The sequence below is a fragment of the Neovison vison genome, chromosome X (assembly GCF_020171115.1).
Source record: "Neovison vison isolate M4711 chromosome X, ASM_NN_V1, whole genome shotgun sequence".
In the NCBI taxonomy this organism is placed as follows: Eukaryota; Metazoa; Chordata; class Mammalia; order Carnivora; family Mustelidae; genus Neogale; species Neogale vison.
In genome coordinates, this window is record NC_058105.1 from 98028853 (window position 1) to 98047271 (window position 18419).

General features: G+C 43.0%; 1 protein-coding gene across 3 annotated transcripts in view; it reads left to right on the plus strand.

Annotated features, from left to right (window-relative positions):
* Nucleotides 1–18419, plus strand: part of RPGR (retinitis pigmentosa GTPase regulator) — a 204894-nt gene that overhangs the window by 19477 nt on the left and 166998 nt on the right. For 2 of the 3 annotated variants that reach the window (XM_044235957.1, XM_044235958.1), the window contains exons 10-13: nucleotides 806–991; nucleotides 1954–2125; nucleotides 7201–7298; nucleotides 7628–7693. In XM_044235957.1, coding sequence (XP_044091892.1) covers nucleotides 806–991; nucleotides 1954–2125; nucleotides 7201–7298; nucleotides 7628–7693 — 522 coding nt within the window. Of the gene's footprint in view, nucleotides 1–805; nucleotides 992–1953; nucleotides 2126–7200; nucleotides 7299–7627; nucleotides 7694–9482; nucleotides 10440–18419 lie in introns of all 3 variants that reach the window. The other variant, XM_044235959.1, reaches the window with a different exon arrangement.

Here is an 18419-nt window from a genome sequence, read left to right on the forward strand (position 1 = left end):
CCCCTGTGTCTCTTGAGAACCAGAAATATGCCATGCCTGAAAGCTTGTTGTCTCCTCCAGCAGCCAGCAGAGTATCTGACAATCACCTATAAATATTTGTTGAATTAGATATTACTGAGGCTTATTTAAAATAGTAATAATAATTTCATAATGTTATGAAGGAAAGGTTCAGAGTATGTGTTCTTATAATCACTGTGAAGAACACTATAAGGTTGCTTTAAAAAATCTGTGTATTACAAATACTACACAATGGTTTTTTAGGCATTTTATTGAAAATCAGTTATTTCTCAAAATTCTTTGAATGTTGGTTTAATTTTCATGTTCCACCATCATGCATGGTTACATTTTTCTCTAAGGACTTTAAAGCATTGAACTTCAAAAGTGTTCATGTAAAGAAAAAGGTTTGGAGATGTAATTATCCCAAGAGGTTGATTTCCTCTTGGATCACTTTTTTTCCAAGTAGAACTTCTCTGGGTGATTTTTTCAAGGTGTTCATGTTACTTTCACATTAAAATAGCATTTTCTCAACTTTATGAGGAGAAACAGAATTGGAAGGAAAATGGTGTGTAAACTTGTTCTAATTTTCAATTGTAGTGTTTAAAGAAGACACATTAGTGTGTGTGTGTGTGTGTGTGTCTGTGTGTGTCTCTGTGTGTGTGTGTGTGTATGTATTTGGGAGGAGGGGAGATGGCTGACTACCTAGGAAGTTTACCACTAAGTAAATGTTTTGTAGCTGAAAACTGTTAAAAACCCATTTGTGTTTGAAACCAATGTTGATTAATCAATCTGTGGTTTTATGCTACAGGTGGCTTGTGGTGGATGCCACACACTTGTTTTTGCCACTCCGCGACCCGGCGGGACAGAAGAATTGGAGTTAGAAGAAATCAACGATTCTTACTTTCCTGCAGCGCCTTCTCTGCTCCTCAGCGATCTGAACTCAGGCAGTGTACTGCACAGAACTCTACCAGCACGTGTGCGGCGAAGAGAGAGGGTATAGGCTTGTGGCCAGTTCTATATCATGGCCCTGCAAACAGAATGGGAAAAAATTCATTTTCTTTTTAAACCACAAAGGGTCTTTTAAGATAGATTTACTAAATAAAATGGTTAGAGTTGGAGGCTTACAAACTTAAAGCAAATTCAGAGTTAAGCTGTTCAACACACAAGTGAGAAAATTCAAATAATCATGGATAACCTTGAGTTAATAGAGAGTGGATACAAAGCAAAGATACAAAGCATCCTTTTAGAGGCCTATCTTCATACTTCAGGTTGAATGCTGAATTATTTTCTCTATATGGATTGACTTTTACTTTGCTTTTTATCTTTTAGTTACACCTCGTGAGCCGTGGAAGGTTATACACTATAAATAGTGAAATGTGGGAAACAGAAATAAGGACTGCAGTTCAAGATAGGGAATGTTCTTTCTCGCTTAAGTTTAGAGGTTCTCATTCTGCTTTAAAATTATTGTTTCAATGGCACTTGTATTTAAAAAAACAAAAAGAAAATGCCAAATAATATTTAAAGGAGACATTCCTTTTTTAAAAAGTTACTTTAAGTTCCAAAACATATTCCCTTGGAAGTAAAAAGGTTAAGTTTGGCTTTTGGTTATGAAAAAGTACTTATGGAAAGACTGAGAAATAGCAGTATTTTGTAGTTATTGTTTTTTAGGTCTTGTGACTAATTTTTTGTTTCCTAAGGAAAGCAGAGAGAACATACATATACTTTTACCCATCGTGTGAAAAACGGGCTTCTAAATTAACAATTTAGAGCAACTTAGATACAGAGATGACAGAACAAAACATTTTTGAGTCCTTGGTGATAATTTAAAGATGAATGTGGGAGAGTGGGCAACTTTGAAGTCTCTCTCTTAAATATTTTTAGTAGCTGGGGGGTAGTTTCTGTCAGTACTAAACATATAATATCATGTAACAGTTTATTTAACCTGTTTATTTTAAGGAGAGATCGCCTGATGCTTTTCAAATGACACGAACACTACCTCCAATTGAAGGAACTTCTGTGCCACCTGTTAGCTTTTCCCCCACCCCAGTTCCTTTCTATATGTCTGCAGGTAATTGGCCAGGGAAAATGATACTTGAAAAGGAGGACCCCGTGCAACCAGTGGAACCAGGTAACAGCTGATATCCTGTCTGCTCACAGGAAAAGGGTCCCTTTTATGCCTATTAGTGTCATATTTATGTTAGGATGTTCTTGCAAATTAAATTGTTTTCTTCCTAGTTGGAGGCTGACATCTCTCGTTCGAGTTCCAGTCCAGATTACTCTTATAAATACAAAGCATCACTAGTGACCCTAAAAACCCCATAATAATAGCAGCATATTTTTATAGAGCAATGCATAGCATATGTAATACCTTCTCTTACTTTATCTTCTTTAAACCTGTAGCAACTCCGTGAAATCCGTGGGAGTTCTAAACTCTTCATTTTGGTAGATGAGAGAAGCAAGGCTTGAAAAGACTTGAGTGACTTGGCCAAGGTCACTCAGCCTATAAATGAAGAGAGTCAGATTTGAATGTGGATCTTCTGGACCTATGTGAAGTCTTGCATTTAGGCAGTATACCATAGTGGTCAAGAACATGGGACTTGGGGGCACCTGGGTGGCTCAGTTGGTTAAGCTTCTAACTCTTGATTTCAGCTCAGGTCATGATCTTGGGGTTGTGGGATTGAGCTCTGCCCAGCATGGAGCCCTCTTAAGATTTTCTCCCTCTCCCTCTCTGCTCCTAACCCTCCCCTGCCCTCACCTGTATGCATGCGTGCGCACTCGCGCTCTGTCTCTCAAGAAAAAGAAGACAAAAAAGAGCATGAAACATGGAGTTAAGTAAAGCTGGGGTCAGATGCCATCCCTGACATTTATTAACTGTGTCAATGACTTTGGGAAAATTACTTAATTCCTCTAACCCTTAGTTTTCCTATCTTTAAAGTGGGTATAGTAATACTCCTTTAGAGTGATTGAGGTTAAATGAGATAAGGTATATAAAATACTTACCATTGATCCTAGCACTTCTAGGAAGCTCTTTATAGTTGGTTATTCTTAACACTTCTACCTCACTGCCTTATAGATACACATTATATTTTAAATTGTAATCCCAGCTCTTCAATTATTATACACCTCTTGTAAAGAATTTTGTTTACAGGCATTTGTGTATCTTAGGAGTGTGTATGTGTTACTGCAGGGCACATGCTTGAATAATAGGGGCAGGACAAGAAGCCAGGGTCAAGAGATTAGAATAAACAGTAGGTTTGGAATTAAGATGATCTGGGCACCTGTGATTAAGAACCATGGCACAGATAAATTTTAGTATTTGGGGATCAAAAGTTGAAGTAGTAAAAGCAAGAGTTGTGCACCGTGGGAATGGAATATTATCTACAACTAGAACCTTGATCATGAGCCAGTTTCTTACTGTATTTTTTCCAAACATTTATTTTATTTATTTTGAGAGAGAGAGTGTGTGTATGTGAGTGTGGGGAGGGGTAGGGGGAGAGGATCTCAAATATGATCCATGCTGATCCCAGGACCCTGAGGTCATGACCTGAGCCAAAACCAAGAGTCAGAGACTTAACCGATGGAGCCGCCCAGGCGCCCCTGATAATGAGCCAGTTCCTTGCATCTCACAGAGAACTTTTTTATGCTTTGCTTTGAGGTAAGCATCACTGACACCTTTCAGACCTGTACATGGAAAAAGTGGAGTCTGACAACAGTTTGTACAAGGAAAAGAGAAGTTTGTGGTTTGGAGGAAGTTGTTTCCCACTTCAAGAGATCTGAATATGAACATATACAGAGTTTTATAGCTAGAGCCAAAGGAAAAGCTATTCCTTATCTTTTTGTGACTGTTTGCTGAAACTGTCTTAAAAGTATGCTGCAAGTTATATCTAACATATAACAGGACCTCTTCTAAATTACTTGCAGACTTCAGTGTTTATCGTGGAGGGAGGAAGGTCAGGGAAGACCTTGCTGAGAAGGTGACATTTAAGCTAAAACATAAAGGATAAGAAAGCCACATGAGGAGAGAGGTTATGTGCATTCTAGGCAAAGAAAGTAATAGAGGCAAAGGTTTGGAGGCAGTTTATAAGAAAAGGAAAGAAGACTGTTGGAGGTAGAGAGTGCAGGAAAAGTCTAGACAAGATGCTGGAGAAAAGAGTGAAAAAAGTATTCATGATTTTATAGGCCGTGAGAAGCCTGTTTGAGTGTTTTTCTTAAGTGCAATACAAAGTCATTAAAGATTTTTAATCAGTGGAATGATGTGCTCCAGTCCAGTTTACATTTTAAGATGCTCACTTTTGCCTCTGTGTGGATTGTAGGGAGGAAGGACTAAAGGTAGGAAGCATACTCAAGAGCCCATTGCAAGAGAGGATGGTGTGTGGTCCAGGTTGCTGTGAAGATGGAGAGAAGGGGGCAGATTGGAAGTGCATTTGAGACCTAGAACTAGCTGAATTTACACATGGAGGTGAAGGAAAGGGAAGAATCCAGAATGATTCCTAGGCAAGAGCATGGTTGACAAGCTTGAGGGAAAAAAAAATCAAGCTTGCTGCGAAACATTGAAGCAGAAATATGGAGGAGGCAGTTGAAGATGCCAGCCTAAAGTTCAGAAGAGAGGTCTGAACCAGGGAGATACATTTGGAACCCGACAACACAGAATTGGTATTTACAATCTGTGGGACTTGGTGAAAGCACCTGTTAGATAACAGAGAAGAGAGCCCAGGGTTTGACCCGAAGAACATCTAACATTTTGAGGGTAGGGGAGGAAGAGCTGGCGGCAAAGAAACTTTCCTCAGCCCTCAGCCCCACCAGCTAGAAGGGTAAGAGGAAGGGAGCCAGGAGAGAGTAGGGTCGTGAATTCCAAGTACTGGTCAGAGGTCAAGGAGAAAGCTCAAAGAAGCATCCCATGGATTTGGCTTTGTGGAGAGTGTCCTTGATCTTGACAAGAGTAGCTTCAGGGGGAGATAAGAGCAGAAGCCAGAGGGCAAAGAGTTGAGGCATGAATGTAGAAAATTCCTTTGCCAATTTTGGTCACTAAGAGGAGCAGAGAAAAGGGCTGGCAGCTCGAGGGAGATGCAGGGTCAATGGGAAATAGTAGAGCATTTTTGTATGCTAATGGATGTGAGCCAGTAGTCCCAGACTGACCGATAACCCGAGAGAGAGAGAGAAAGAGAGAGAATGAACATGAACATCACAGTGGTGCTGGCATACAGAGCAGTCTTTGGTAAGAGGAAAGACACATCCTGTATTTCAACAGGAAAATGGAAGTAAATGTGTACATTTGTTGGGGGGAAGATAAGGCAGATCAGGTCTGATGACTTCTGTTTCCTTAGTCAAATATAAGGCAAGGCCCGTGAGCTTCAGTGATCTACTATCGATTTTTCCAAACCTCCATTCTCTGCCCTCTCCAGTCTATCCCATTTAGAACTTTCTACATTAATCTTCCTCAGGCATAGTTTTAGTTCTCCTCTGCTCCAGTGGCTTCTGATATCCATAATATTTGTGAAGATAAATGTGAGCTTCCCCATGTAACTGCCACCTGCTTTTGTAGCTCCATCTCTCAGTAATCTTTTTCTTATAACCTTAATGCAGGTCACAGGTCTGTAAAGTGAGCCACGTCTAGCCAGCCACTTGTTTTTGTATACAAAGTTTTATTGGAGCCCCGTCATGCCATTCCTTATGTAGTGCCTATGGCTGCTTTTACACGAAAGCAACAGAGTTTGAGTCATTAGGACGGAGACTATGTGGCCACAAAGCCTGAAATATTTACTAGATGGCCTCTTACAGGGAAAGTTTCCCAACTCTTAATTTTGATCAAACAGAGGTCTTCACAGTCAGACTTGGTAGAAAAGGCTGTAAAGTCAAGACAAACCTGAGACCGACACTTGGCACTTCATTTATTCCTTTATGAAGTATGGGGACCCTCTGCTTACCTCTCTTGTTGTCATGGAGGTCACGTGACATGTGTGAAAGCATGTATTTCCAGCACATGGCCAGCCTTTAGTACAAGCCATTGCTGCTGCTTCTGTTAGCATGGGGCTTCACTTTCTTCTCCACCTCCACCTCCCAGAATTCTACTCACTCTTCCCCGCACCTCTTTAGTGAAACACTTCCTGATTCCCAACATTTGGATGTGATTTTTCATGCCAGTGTATCCTATATTTTATATTCCCTTTAGATGATAAGCTCATTTTGAGTGAGCCGTTAATTAAGTTGATTATCTCGCACATAGCGTTGCACATGAAATAAGCACAAATGGATTATTTGCTCCTTTGCACTGAGTGAATTTACAACGGCAAGATCAGTGGGGACTGGCATTTTTAGCAAGGACTTCGTTTAGGAGCCCCTCTCAAATATGTGGGTGCTAAACGGGCTTGTAGTAGTTGAGAAAAATGTAAGATCAAGGAGAGCTCGTTAACTTTTAGTTACCTGCTCGGTGACATAATAACCTTGTAGTTTTCCATGAACATTTCTAGGTGCTTGTACTAGTTATCTGATTTTTCACGTAACAAGTGGCCTTAAAACTCATCTCACAGAGTTTGTGAGGGTCAAGAATTGAGGAGCAGCCTAGCTGAGGGGTTCTGGCTCAGAGCATTTCATGCAGGTGCAATCATGCTGTCAGTTGGGGCTGGAGTCACCCGAAGGCTCCACTGGGGCTGTAGGATGCTCTTCCGTGCTGCCCCACATGGCCACTGGCAGGAGGTTTTACTTCCTCAGCACGTGGGCGTCTCCCTAGGAATGCTCCTAGCATGGCTCCCCCCCAGAGAAAGTGATGCAAGAAAGACAGACAGACAAACTGTGGTAACATCACGATTACGGCTGCTTTGTTTTGTTGGCCATATAGAACTACCTGGTAAAATGTGGAAAGGAACGACATAAGGGGCCCCATCTCGGGAGGCTGTGGGTCACCAGGGCCCTTTCTGGGGACTCACTGTTACAGTGCTTGATAGCTGGGTAGTAGTTCTCCCAAAGGTTTGCCTGTTCATATGAACGAAGCAGTTCCTATCTCACCAGCCCTGAAGTCTTTAAACTTTCAGAAAGAGACTTTAAAACCTCTTATCACTGTGAATGAATTCTGTTCAGTTCCCTTAACATGAGGTTAAAGGACTTCAGTAAAATTATGCCTGCACTTTATATTAGAGAATAACTTATTGTCCAGGTGTCTTTCAATTTTCCACTGAAAGCTGGTTTTCTCTTTTCCCTTTTAATCAGATTATTTTCGGGATAAAATGGCCAAAGGGAAAGAAGCAGACAGTTCTTCAGCCGGAGATTCAGAAAGCCTTGGAGAAACTACTGATGTCTTAAATATGGTATTGGTTTGCTTATTTATCGATATAGATATGTTTGGATTTTAGTTCATCGTGTATTCATATTTGTGTGTTGAATACATGTGCTGTTCCTTGCATTAAAAAGGATTTGCTTCCATTTTGTTTGTTATTTTTATATGCTATCTAAAAATGTTTATTATTTTATTGAAGTATAGATGCCATACAGTACAATTAATTATGATCTTCGTATCATTAGTATGCAGTTGAGTGTAGATTTTATTACTGTCTGAACTGTTATAAAGAATATGTAAATATATAATCTTATATATACTCTTTATTTTTTTAGAACATATATTTTTTATTTCTTGCAGACACATATGATGAGCCTGAATTCCAATGAGAAGTCATTAAAATTATCACCAATTCAGAAACAAAAGGTATAATATAGAGAGTTCTTTTCACTGTGGTGGGTAAGAACAGTTTATATTTTTTTCTTGAAAGCTTTCTGAAAAGAATACGTGAAAGATAAGTATTCGTTTACTTTAGATTTTGAAAGAGGAATACATTGTAGATGGCCTCAACTTGGGTTTGTTCTGTTGGTATGTATTTCAGATATACGGCAGGATTTCATTGCTGAAATTTGCTTTTTGTTGTCACTAACAAGTCGTAGTAGTCACATTTTTTACCACCAAAGCGAAGGATTATTATGGCAGTTCAAAAGCGTTGGAAGAAGCTACTACTTTTTCTCAGAATGGTTCTCAGACTTGGGCTGAGCATGACTTTGGTTGAGTTACGTGTTGTTCTCAAAGATGATATTAACATCTTCTTGAGCTCTAAAATTTGGTGGTTTTAGTCAAAATATCTGATAATTGCTTTTCCAGTGTGCGGAATAGGCTTTAATCTATCATGGAATTGATAGCATAAAAACAAAATTAAACATTTGGAAATCAATCAGAAACCATGCATGGGTGATAAAGAGAGGTTTTTAATGAATAACAAATGAGTAGCAGGAGAAAGGAATAGTTGATGGTTTTCACAACCCTGGAGAGACAAAGGCCTGACCTGAAATCCTTTGCTTCTTCTGGCTTTAAGGACCAGTGGGGTGAAAGAAAGGAGGGGTTTGAGGATTAGAAAAGTAAATTGGAGAAATAGAAATTGAAGGAAGAAGGCTTATAGACAATATTTAATTTATATTTCCAGTGCCTTTGTCACATTATTAAACTAAAAAATCCTCAAAGTCAAAGTCACTGAAATGCAAGAGAATCTTGCTGACTTTTAAAAATTTGTGCCAGTCTTTGTTAAGTCTTACCTCTGTTTTACTGAGAGGCAGAGGCGTGGTGAGTAACTGCATTCATTTTTAATATGGGAGAACTATTGTCCTAACCCAGTGGGAAAGCTCAGCGAAGGTTGACTGACTTGACTGACTGCACTTCCAAGCAGACATCTGTTCCTCTGTCTCTCCTTCCTCTTCTCTTAGACTCAGGGCTCTGCCTGAGTAGGTATTTTTTCCACATAGTGGTTAGTTTCATGTATGTAAGTTATTATAATTAAAGAATACAATAGATAAAAGGAAGAGGGTCAAAAATTTGAAAATTCAAAGATTTGTTTTGAAAAGAAACGTATTTTTTAGTATACTGATTAAAAGTTTTGTAGTTTTCATCTCAGATTTGCCTTCTAGGCATAAGCTATTCATTTTTTCCAATATTAAACAATTTCATATTTTCATTTATTTTCTTTAATAATGTGAATTTCACGGAATTCAAAGACCAATCAAAGTCTAACAATTAAAATAACAGGGAAGGTAGGAAAAAAAGAAACCGAACCTGATTTCATACAAGAGAAGTGTACATTTTTTTTTATCGGTATTTTGCACAATCTGTCTGGAAATGTATTCTCTTTGAGACTTGATTCCAATTAAGGGGTGGGGAAGACATCCTGACATGAGCCAGCCTGTGTGAATAGAGGCACCACGAGGGTAGGTGGTGAGTGCGAGCGAGTGAGATGCTTACCCGCGTGCCCCGGCGGAGTCCCAGGTGCCGCAGACTCAGACAGTGGCGGCGGGCCTCGCCAACAAGAGGCCAGTCTGAGCAAAATGTCTAGGAAAACTGGACATTTTTATTCTGCTAGCGAAACTTAGAGTAATGCAAAATCTGGGCAGTGTTTTGAAGTAGATAAGTCCCCTTTGTCAAATAATAGTAGTATGACGATTACTTCAAAAATTTACAGAAACAAGAAACAATTGAGAAACTGAAGCAGCATACAGCTCACTCTGAAAACGATGATAGTAAAGGATTTGCAAGTGAAGAGATGTCCAAAACAGTGAATGAGGGGAGAGTCTATAAACAACTTTTGGCAAAAGGAATGTACGTGATGCAAGCAGCTATGACTACGGAAGCATTTTCAGATGAGGACATAGGTAGTGACTCAGGCCAGCCTGGGCCTCGAGCTGACACCCATGCAGAGGGTGTGCAAAGAGGGCTGTTCAGATGTGAGAGTAAGCATGGTCTTTATCCACCTGACAGTAAGGCCATAGCAAAGGCAAGCGATGCAGGCCAGTGGCAGAAGGATCCAGATGCAGAAGAAATAGTCTCTGAGAAGGAAACTGAGCTGGCCGAAATGGCAGGTCTGGAGGCTAGGAGACAAATCGAAGAGAATTTAAGAAATATTAATATGTTCTTTGACAACTTACCAAATAGAGACATAAATATTGATGATGAAGAAGGTAAAGATTTTGTTGAGGACGGTAAGAGGAACAAGCGAGATATGATTTTTGACAGCGAGAGAGACTCTCTAGACGAGCCAGACAGTTTCTTGGAAGGCGAAAGTGCAAGTCAGCAAGGCACCACTGACGGCTTCGAGCAGCCGGAGTCAGTAGAATTTAGTAGTGGAGAGAAAGAGGATGACGAAGTGGAAGTGGACCCAAACCTGTGGTATAGCCGAAAATTTATCGAACAAGGACATGAGGAGGAGACTGAACACAAACTGTCCAAATTCCTGGCAAAATACGATTTTAAATGTGACCACTTGTCAGAGATCCCTGAAGAGCAGGAAGGAGCAGAGGATTCAGAAGGAAGTGGAGTAGAGGACCCAGAGGTAGAGGCAAGTGAGAAACATGTGAAAGTGCCCGCACGAAAACAGGAGGAGATAGAGATCCTGTCAGATGACCTGACAGACAGAGCGGAGGTGAGTGAAGGCAAGGGAAAGGCAGGAGGTGGAGGTGAGGGAGTCCAGAGGGAGGGAAGTTCAGGAGTGGAACAGAGGCAGAGTGAGGAGGGCGGGGAGGGGAAAGACAAGGGAGGAGGAGAGATGGAGGGCTTGGGTAAGGGAGAGAAAGACCCAGAAGAGGAGGCAGCCCAGGAGCGAAGGGAGGGGGAACAGGAAGGAGGCCATCAGGAAGGAAGAAACAAAAGGATGGAGGAAGGGGAAGGGGAGGAGCACAGCGATGAGAAGGAAGGGGAGGGAGAGGGAGGAGGGGAAGAAGATGAGGAGGAAGAAGGCAAGAAAGACGGAGAAAGGAAAGAGGCGGAAGGACGAGGAGAGGGGGAAGGAGGAGAGGAGGAGGGAGAGGGGGAAGTGGAGGAAGGAGAGGAAGAAGAAGAGGGTGCAGAAGAGGAAGGAGAGGGGGAAGTGGAAGAGGAAGGTGAGGGAGAAGCAGAGAAAGGGGAAGAGGAAGCAGAAGAGGAAGGAGAGGGGGAAGCGGAGGAGGGAGGAGAGGGGGAAGGGACAAAAAGAGGTGTGGGGGAGGAAGAAGGAGACGGAGAAGCAGAGAAAGGAGAGGAGGAAGCAGAGGAGGAAGGAGAGAGGGAAGGGAAAGAAGGAGAAAGTGAAGGAGAGGGGGAAGAAGAAGCAGGGGAGGAGGAAGAAAAAGGGGAAGCAGGGGAAGAGGAAGAAGAGGGGGAAGCGGGAGAGGAGAAAGAAGGGGAAGTGGGGGACGGGGAAGAGGGAGAAGCAGGGGAGGAAGAAGAGGGGGGAGTAGGGGAGGAGGAAGAAGAGGAGGGAGCAGGGGAGGAAGAGGAAGAGGGGGGAGCAGGGGAGGAAGAAGAGGGGGAAGCGGGGGAGGAGGAAGAGGGAGAAGCAGGGGAGGAGGAAGAAGAGGGAGCAGGGGAGGAGGAAGAAGAGGGGGGAGCAGGAGAAGAAGAAAAGGGGGAAGCGGGGGAGGAGGAAGAGGGAGAAGCAGGGGAGGAGGAAGAAGAGGGAGCAGGGAAGGAGGAAGAAGAGGGGGGAGCAGGGGAGGAAGAAGAAAAAGGGGAAGCGGGGGAGGAGGAAGAAGAGGGGGGAGCAGGGAAGGAGGAAGAAGATGGGGGAGCAGGGGAGGAAGAGGAAGAGGGGGGAGCAGGGGAGGAAGAAGAGGGGGAGGGAGAAGAGGAAGGAGAGGGGGGAGCAGGGGAGGAGGAAGAAGAGGGGGGAGTAGGGGAAGAGGAAGAAGAGGGGGGAGCAGGGGAGGAGGAAGAAGAGGGGGGAGTAGGGGAGGAGGAAGAAGAGGGGGGAGCAGGGGAGGAAGAGGAAGAGGGGGGAGCAGGGGAGGAGGAAGAAGAGGGGGGAGCAGGGGAGGAGGAAGAAGAGGGGGGAGCAGGGGAGGAAGAGGAAGAGGGGGGAGCAGGGGAGGAAGAAGAGGGGGAGGGAGAAGAGGAAGGAGAGGGAGAAGAGGAGGTAGGGGAGGAAGAGGAGGAATGGGAAGGAGAGGGAGAAGAGGAGGAAGAAGAGGAGGAGAAGAAAGAAGGGGAGGGGGACCAGGAAGGAGAGGAGGAAGGGGAGGGGGAAGAAGCAGAGTGGGGAATGAGGGAGAGGGAAGAGGAGGATATTGAGGAAGAAGAGGGGAAATGCGAGGAGACAGGAGACGCAGAGAGTGGAGAGCAGGGAAGGCTGGGGGAAGGAGAAGAGTGCAGCAAAGCAGGCAAAGTCAGAGGATCTGTGAAATACGGTAGAGATAAGGCGCACCCCCCAAAGTTTCTCACTAACACAGAGGGGGAAGGGAAAGAACAGGAGGTACAGAGGTTCAAAATGCCAGTGCGGTCAAAACAACTTTTAGAAAATGGGCCACCGGGTTCCAAAAAATTCTGGAATAATGTATTACCACATTATTTAGAATTGAAGTAACAAACTTGAAGTTTGAAAGTTTGTTAAACTTTTTAGATTTTTAAAAATTTGAATTTTAAATTTAACAAACTTCAAATTTAAAACTGTTGGCCAGCCAACAGTTTGAGCATCTTACACATAATAGGCATTTAATACGTTTTATTAAATTGCTTTTTTGTCATGGTTACTGTATGTGTGGTACAGTAATGACCGATAAAGACATCATGAAGCACTGGCAAATTTGGCTCCTCTTTAATATTTGGTTATATTTTCCCTCCAAATTATAAATCTGATACTAGGAAATATGAAAAGGTCATAGCAGATAATTAACATGATATATTCCCCAGTAAAGACAAATTTAGGAAATAGGAGTATAGTATAAGAATGTTGCATTTATGCATATAAACTGGTCCCTTTAAAGATGGCACGGATCCTAAAGGGCTAGAAAAGCATTTCTTATGAGTTCTTTTTGGTCTCTGATTACAATTTGCCTACTATATGGAATAATTTTATAAGGTGGATGGTATTGTAAAGCTGAAGTGAAGAATTCACATTTTTTTTAAAAAGTGCTTTTTTTTTTAAACCTTTTATGTGCCCTTTTTGCAACAATCTACAAGTGTCAGCTGGATTCAGAGCTTAGATCTTAATGTGATGTCTTTTAGTTCCTGTCTGGGCCAATGGCAGTGTATCCCATGAAATAGAGGTGAACCTGAATATATATTCAGGAAGCATGTAAAACTTCTAAGTGCTTATTGGCCAGGCAGAGTGCCTCACTGGGGTTCAGTTTCCTCATGTATAAAATGAGGCGGATTAGATGATAGAACTATAGTCCCTCCTAACTCCGATTCCTTCGTTCTAATGGGCTGATGTACTCCCATCGTGTTTGTCATTTGCACAAAAGCTTTTTAAGGAAGAAAAATTGCACTTTAAAATTGAAGGAGTTTTCTATAAATTATATATTGTTCTTTCCTCTTTAAAAGTTACGAAGCGTTCTAATGTCTCTTCTATCATTCTGTATTTCTGAACTATAACTTCTGAGCTTTAACTGTACTATCGGAATCCTCATTCCCAATGTCTATTACGTACCCTCAGTGTGTCCTTTGACTACTCTGTAATTCTGTTTGTTGCTTCTCAGAACGTTTCAAGTAAAATAAAATGTAAATGTATACCGTCAGTAGTTGTTTGTGGAAAGAGAAACTAACATCAGGTATTGAATTTTAGAGACGCTAGATTTCTATTCGCGTATATTCCATCTAACCTTGCAATTTTTAGTATTTATCATACAGCTAGATCGTCTGATTGTTCTTTATTCGTAGCTCCCTTTTCAACCGATTTCCCGCCCCAGTCCCTTCCATATCTTGAGCATGAGGGATTTCTCATACTTTGAGCAAGGAGGATCTCAATGGCAAACTTCCTGTGAATTTTGTGTTGCCGGATCCTTTGCACATTTGATTCTCTGTGAGAAAGAATATGGGGGGAGAGACTAGAATACAAAGAGAAGAAACTCTTAGGAGCAACTGTAGATTTTGTTTCAACTGCAGGGATCTCTGGTCATTCCTCTAACTAACCAAACACGCTAATTTGGCATTGCAGGGTTCTACCAAATTCTGCCACATTCAGTGAGTGTCAGTGGAATGGAATTGGTACTTTGATCTAGTGTGCACAGCTCTGTGTTGTTAATGCTGGGGCCCAACATGGTTATTTTAAAAAGCTGACTTAAAATGATTAACTGAGATGAGTGACAGAATTAAGTTCATAAAGGAAAAGCCTTCAGGGAGAAAAGAAACTCCTACCCTCAGGTTACTAATGTCAGAGGGGAGACCTCAACTAGCCAGCAGTACTGAAATGGCGTTCCAAACGTGTGCCCATCTCAGTATTAGAACTGGTCTAGAGAACCACTTTTTTTTTATTTTATTTTTTTTTTTTATTTTTTTTCCCAATTTATTTATTTTCAGAAAAACAGTATTCATTATTTTTTCACCACACCCAGTGCTCCATGCAAGCTGTGCCCTCTATAATACCCACCACTTTTAAACAGCATTCCCTTCCCATTTCTTCCCATTTCCCTGGCCAACAAAAATGCCCTGTGCTCTTTTCGAAGCAGTAGCTAGGGCAGGCACCGTGTTCCTCCTTTTGAGATGCAAATTAGCACTTGGTTAAACAGAACTGAGTAACTGGCTCCTTCTTTATTGTCCCCTTCTGCTGGTTGATTGGGCTTTGATTGTAGTTTCTCACTGGCTGTTACTGAGGCCAGTGTGCAGTGTGTGTGTAGAATCCATTGAGTTCTAGTTTCAAATGAGGACTCTGGCAGAAAACTATTTTCAGGTAAGCGACAAAGGAGTACCACAGAAACAGCTCTTGAGGTGAGTGCAATGAAATGTTTTCTGTTACTTCATTATAGAGGTAAACTTGCTATACACGTGTGTATTCAAGATGAAATGCTACCATAGCGGAAGGCGCTGTACTTCCTTCTTCCTTCGTTCTTTCCATTGCACCTGACCTGTAAGTTAATATTTGGTACATACTCTTCATTCAACAAATAAGCATGTACCAAGCACCCAGAAGCGAATGGAAGCTTTCCCAAATCAGCGAGAGCTCAAGAAATGAGCACTGCTTACACGCAACCTCCTGTGGCCCCTTTACCTGTCAGGGACATCAGGTAGGTACAGATGACTTGAACACCAGGTCAAAAGAGTTCCTGTGACCCTGCCTTTAACTGTGGCTTAACAGTGCCCTTTTGTTACCTGATCTCCCCTCTCCTCCCATGTTCTTTTTAGCCAGGACTACCCAAAGATAAAAATAGGATCTGAAAACAAATCCATGGCATTCCTTCATGAAGTCCCTTAATTAAGAAGATGGTTCTTTTATGCCCTGAGTACGGCGAGAGTGAGATACAGCTCCTGATCTCAGGGAACTCACGGCTGTTTCTATAGGCTGACCAGAAGCTTCACACATACCAGAGAGCGTTTCAGGAGTGGCACTCGGAGAAGGGCCGAGGAAGGGCTTCCAGGGAGCCACAGGGAAATGTCAATTGAGTTGTGAGAAGTCAAAGCTAGCCACACAGGCGACTGGGGCAGGGCCAGAAAGAAGGCTTTCCCGGTTGACGGCAGCCCTGAGACCGTTTCAGTGTGATTGCAACTTAGAGTATCTTTTGGTTCTGGAGAGAGAGGCGGAGGGCCTTATGTGTTTCTGAAAGACGTTGAACAGCAAGAGTAAGGTGATCACACTTGGGCTTTAGTAATGGTCTGGCAGCAGCATGCAAGGTGGGTTGGAGAGGAATGGGACCTGAGCCAGGGGTTAGGAGGCAGCTCGAGGAGAGCAGACAGAGACAGGAGAGGAGACTAGGACAGTGTGGACAGAGAGTCGGGGACCTCTGTTACCAAGAGAGCTTTAGGGATAGAATCGGAAGGCTTTGTAAAGAGATGCCACCTGGAGGGAGGGAAAAGGCCAAGCTTTTCTTGTTTCTGTGTGAAGAACAGGTGGAAGGGGCACCACTGGAAGGGTGAGAATGGAAAAGTAGGGGCAGGTTTAGGAGGCTGCTGGACGCTTGTTGATCCGGGACCCATGCAGCAGACAGATTCGTGTCTGGGCTGGAGCTCAGGGGAGATGGCTGGGAATCACCAGCTTTTACGGGTCGTTGAAACCATGGAGTGGAGTGAGAGGCAGCATTCATAGTACGAGAAGAAGAGAACCGAAGACAAAGTTTGAGGAAACCTCAATAGGTAATGGGAGGTTGAGAAAGGGAAGTCAGAGAAGGAGGGCAGGGCTGGGACACTTTCTAGAAAAGAGGGGTTCTGCCCAAGCCCAGGAAGGCATGGTGGCGGGCTGCAGAGAGGGCTGGGTGAGGCCTGGCCAGAGCCCACGTTGCCAGCAAAGAGGGAGCTGCAGGAAGGCCGCCTTAGAGTCAGGGACTCTGGTGCCCTAGGGAAAAACACCTTAGACTTGTACTTGTTGCTACTATATGCAAGGGCACATACGCACAGGACAAAGTGAGCTGATCAACAGGAAGAGCCTGCAGTGCTCTTGGTCTCAGTGTGGGGGGGTGAGGGACAACTCTGAGGGCAGCTCTTCCCGTCTGCACATATGTGAGCAGAGCCAGGAAAGAGCCTGGGCACTGGCGCCCGGTCGGCCTGGAGTCAGACCCCAGCCCTTCACGGATTAGCTGTGTGGACACCTGGAAACACTTTTCCTTTTTTAACCTGAGTCTTACTGATTTCTTTTTATAAAGGGAGGGGTCTTTGGATAGTTAAATTAGTTAACACATGAAACATGTTAGGGGTCCTCATCAAATGGTAGCCCGTGTCCCTCTAATTATCCCCTCTGACCACATCAAGTCAGGTGCAGAACTACCCTCCATCATCTCCAGGTCACTGACAAATGTGCATGGGTTTAGTTTTGTCTACCTGACTTCTTTTTAAATCCAATATAGCTGCTAGCCCCCCACCCAACATTGGCTTATGGAGGTAGATCTGTGCAAACAAAAGTGAGTAACAATAATGATAAACCCCTTAAATATGGGATAGAGTGAAAGTCTGCACACCATATGTGGGTCCAGTCCTGCCCTCGATGGTTGAAGTGTGATGAAAAGCTGATGGTGTGGGACAACAGACTTCCCTGTGTCCTAACGTTTTTATCAAAATAGATTTAAAAATAACTCACGTGTAAAGAGTAAAACTGCCTACCAGCAAGAAGTTCTGTATCCTCAGCATTATGGCCACTTTCTCAGGCCTGTTTATCAGAGTCATACTGGAACAGATTTGGTGGCAAAAATACCAGATTAGAAATGGACTAAGGGATTGGCACATAGAAAGGAGAAGTTTAGAGATTATAAAGTAGTGACATTCGAAGGCAATAATTTGGAGTTCACGCTGGGAGTCCTTAGGTACAATCTGGCTTGCAGACTCACTTTGTTTGGTTACGGAGTGATTTTGGTAATGTTTGAATCCATTGCCAGCACTGAAATACTGGGAAACTTTACACTGTAACTGTTTTCCGGGCATGACTTGGACCTGAGGCAGCACTTGCCCACAGTCCCACCAAGGCGCCCCTCTGCTTGCCTGTCGTCCTAGACTGCTCCCGACGGGTCCTGCCCTCTTCCCTTGCTTGGTCTAGCTGCGGGGCTCCTGGCAGAGAGTAAAGGGAGCTGCACAAGAGGGTAGACCAAATAAGCGAACACTTTTTTTTTTTAAGATTTTATTTATTTATTTGACAGATCACAAGTAGACAGAGAGGCAGGCAGAGAGAGAGGAGGAAGCAGGCTCCCTGCTGAGCAGAGAGCCGGATGTGGGACTCGATCCCAGGACCCTGGAATCATGACCTAAGGCAGAGGCAGAGGCTTTAACCCACTGAGCCACCCAGGCGCCCCAAGTGAACACTTTTAAATTAACTATTTTGTAGTGGTAAGATCTGGGACATTATGGCAAAACAGTATCCAAGCATCTTGGTTTTTGTTTTGTTTTGTTTTGTTTTTGTTTTTGTTTTTGTTTGACGGCCCTCAGTGTACACTAGGGAGTCTTAAAATCACTTATATTTATATGCAGATGCTCATTGCTTGTGCTATTTTCTCTGTAAATAATCTTTTTAATTTTGATACAAACCCTCCAAGGTAGGTATTGCTGGTGTCACTTTCCCATTTTATAGAAAGACTGTAAGGTGACTTAGGCCGTGCATGGGTTTAGTTTTGTCTACCTGACTTCTTTTTAAATCCAGCATAGCTGCTAGCCCCCCACCCAGCATTGGCTTATGGAGGTAGGCTGCTTAGGCCGTGATTGATGGTGCAAAGCTTGGAAAGCAGTACTTAGGTCTTTGTACTGAATGCCTTCCTGCTCTTTCCTCCTGCCTTTGTGAGCTCTAGTGTAGTATAAAAGTAAACTTCCATGTTAGCCCTTCTTGTCCTAAGAAACCTTGAAACTGAGATTTTAAATATATACTCTTCCCTACCTGGTGTTATGTAGCTATAGTTTAATGTTCTATTAACCTATTTGGAAAACACCGTCTACCCTGTACTACATGGAGGCATCACATAAATTGAGAACCGTGGCACAAAATTTTACACTTTATGGCCCCTTTAAAAAACTTGTTTAAAAC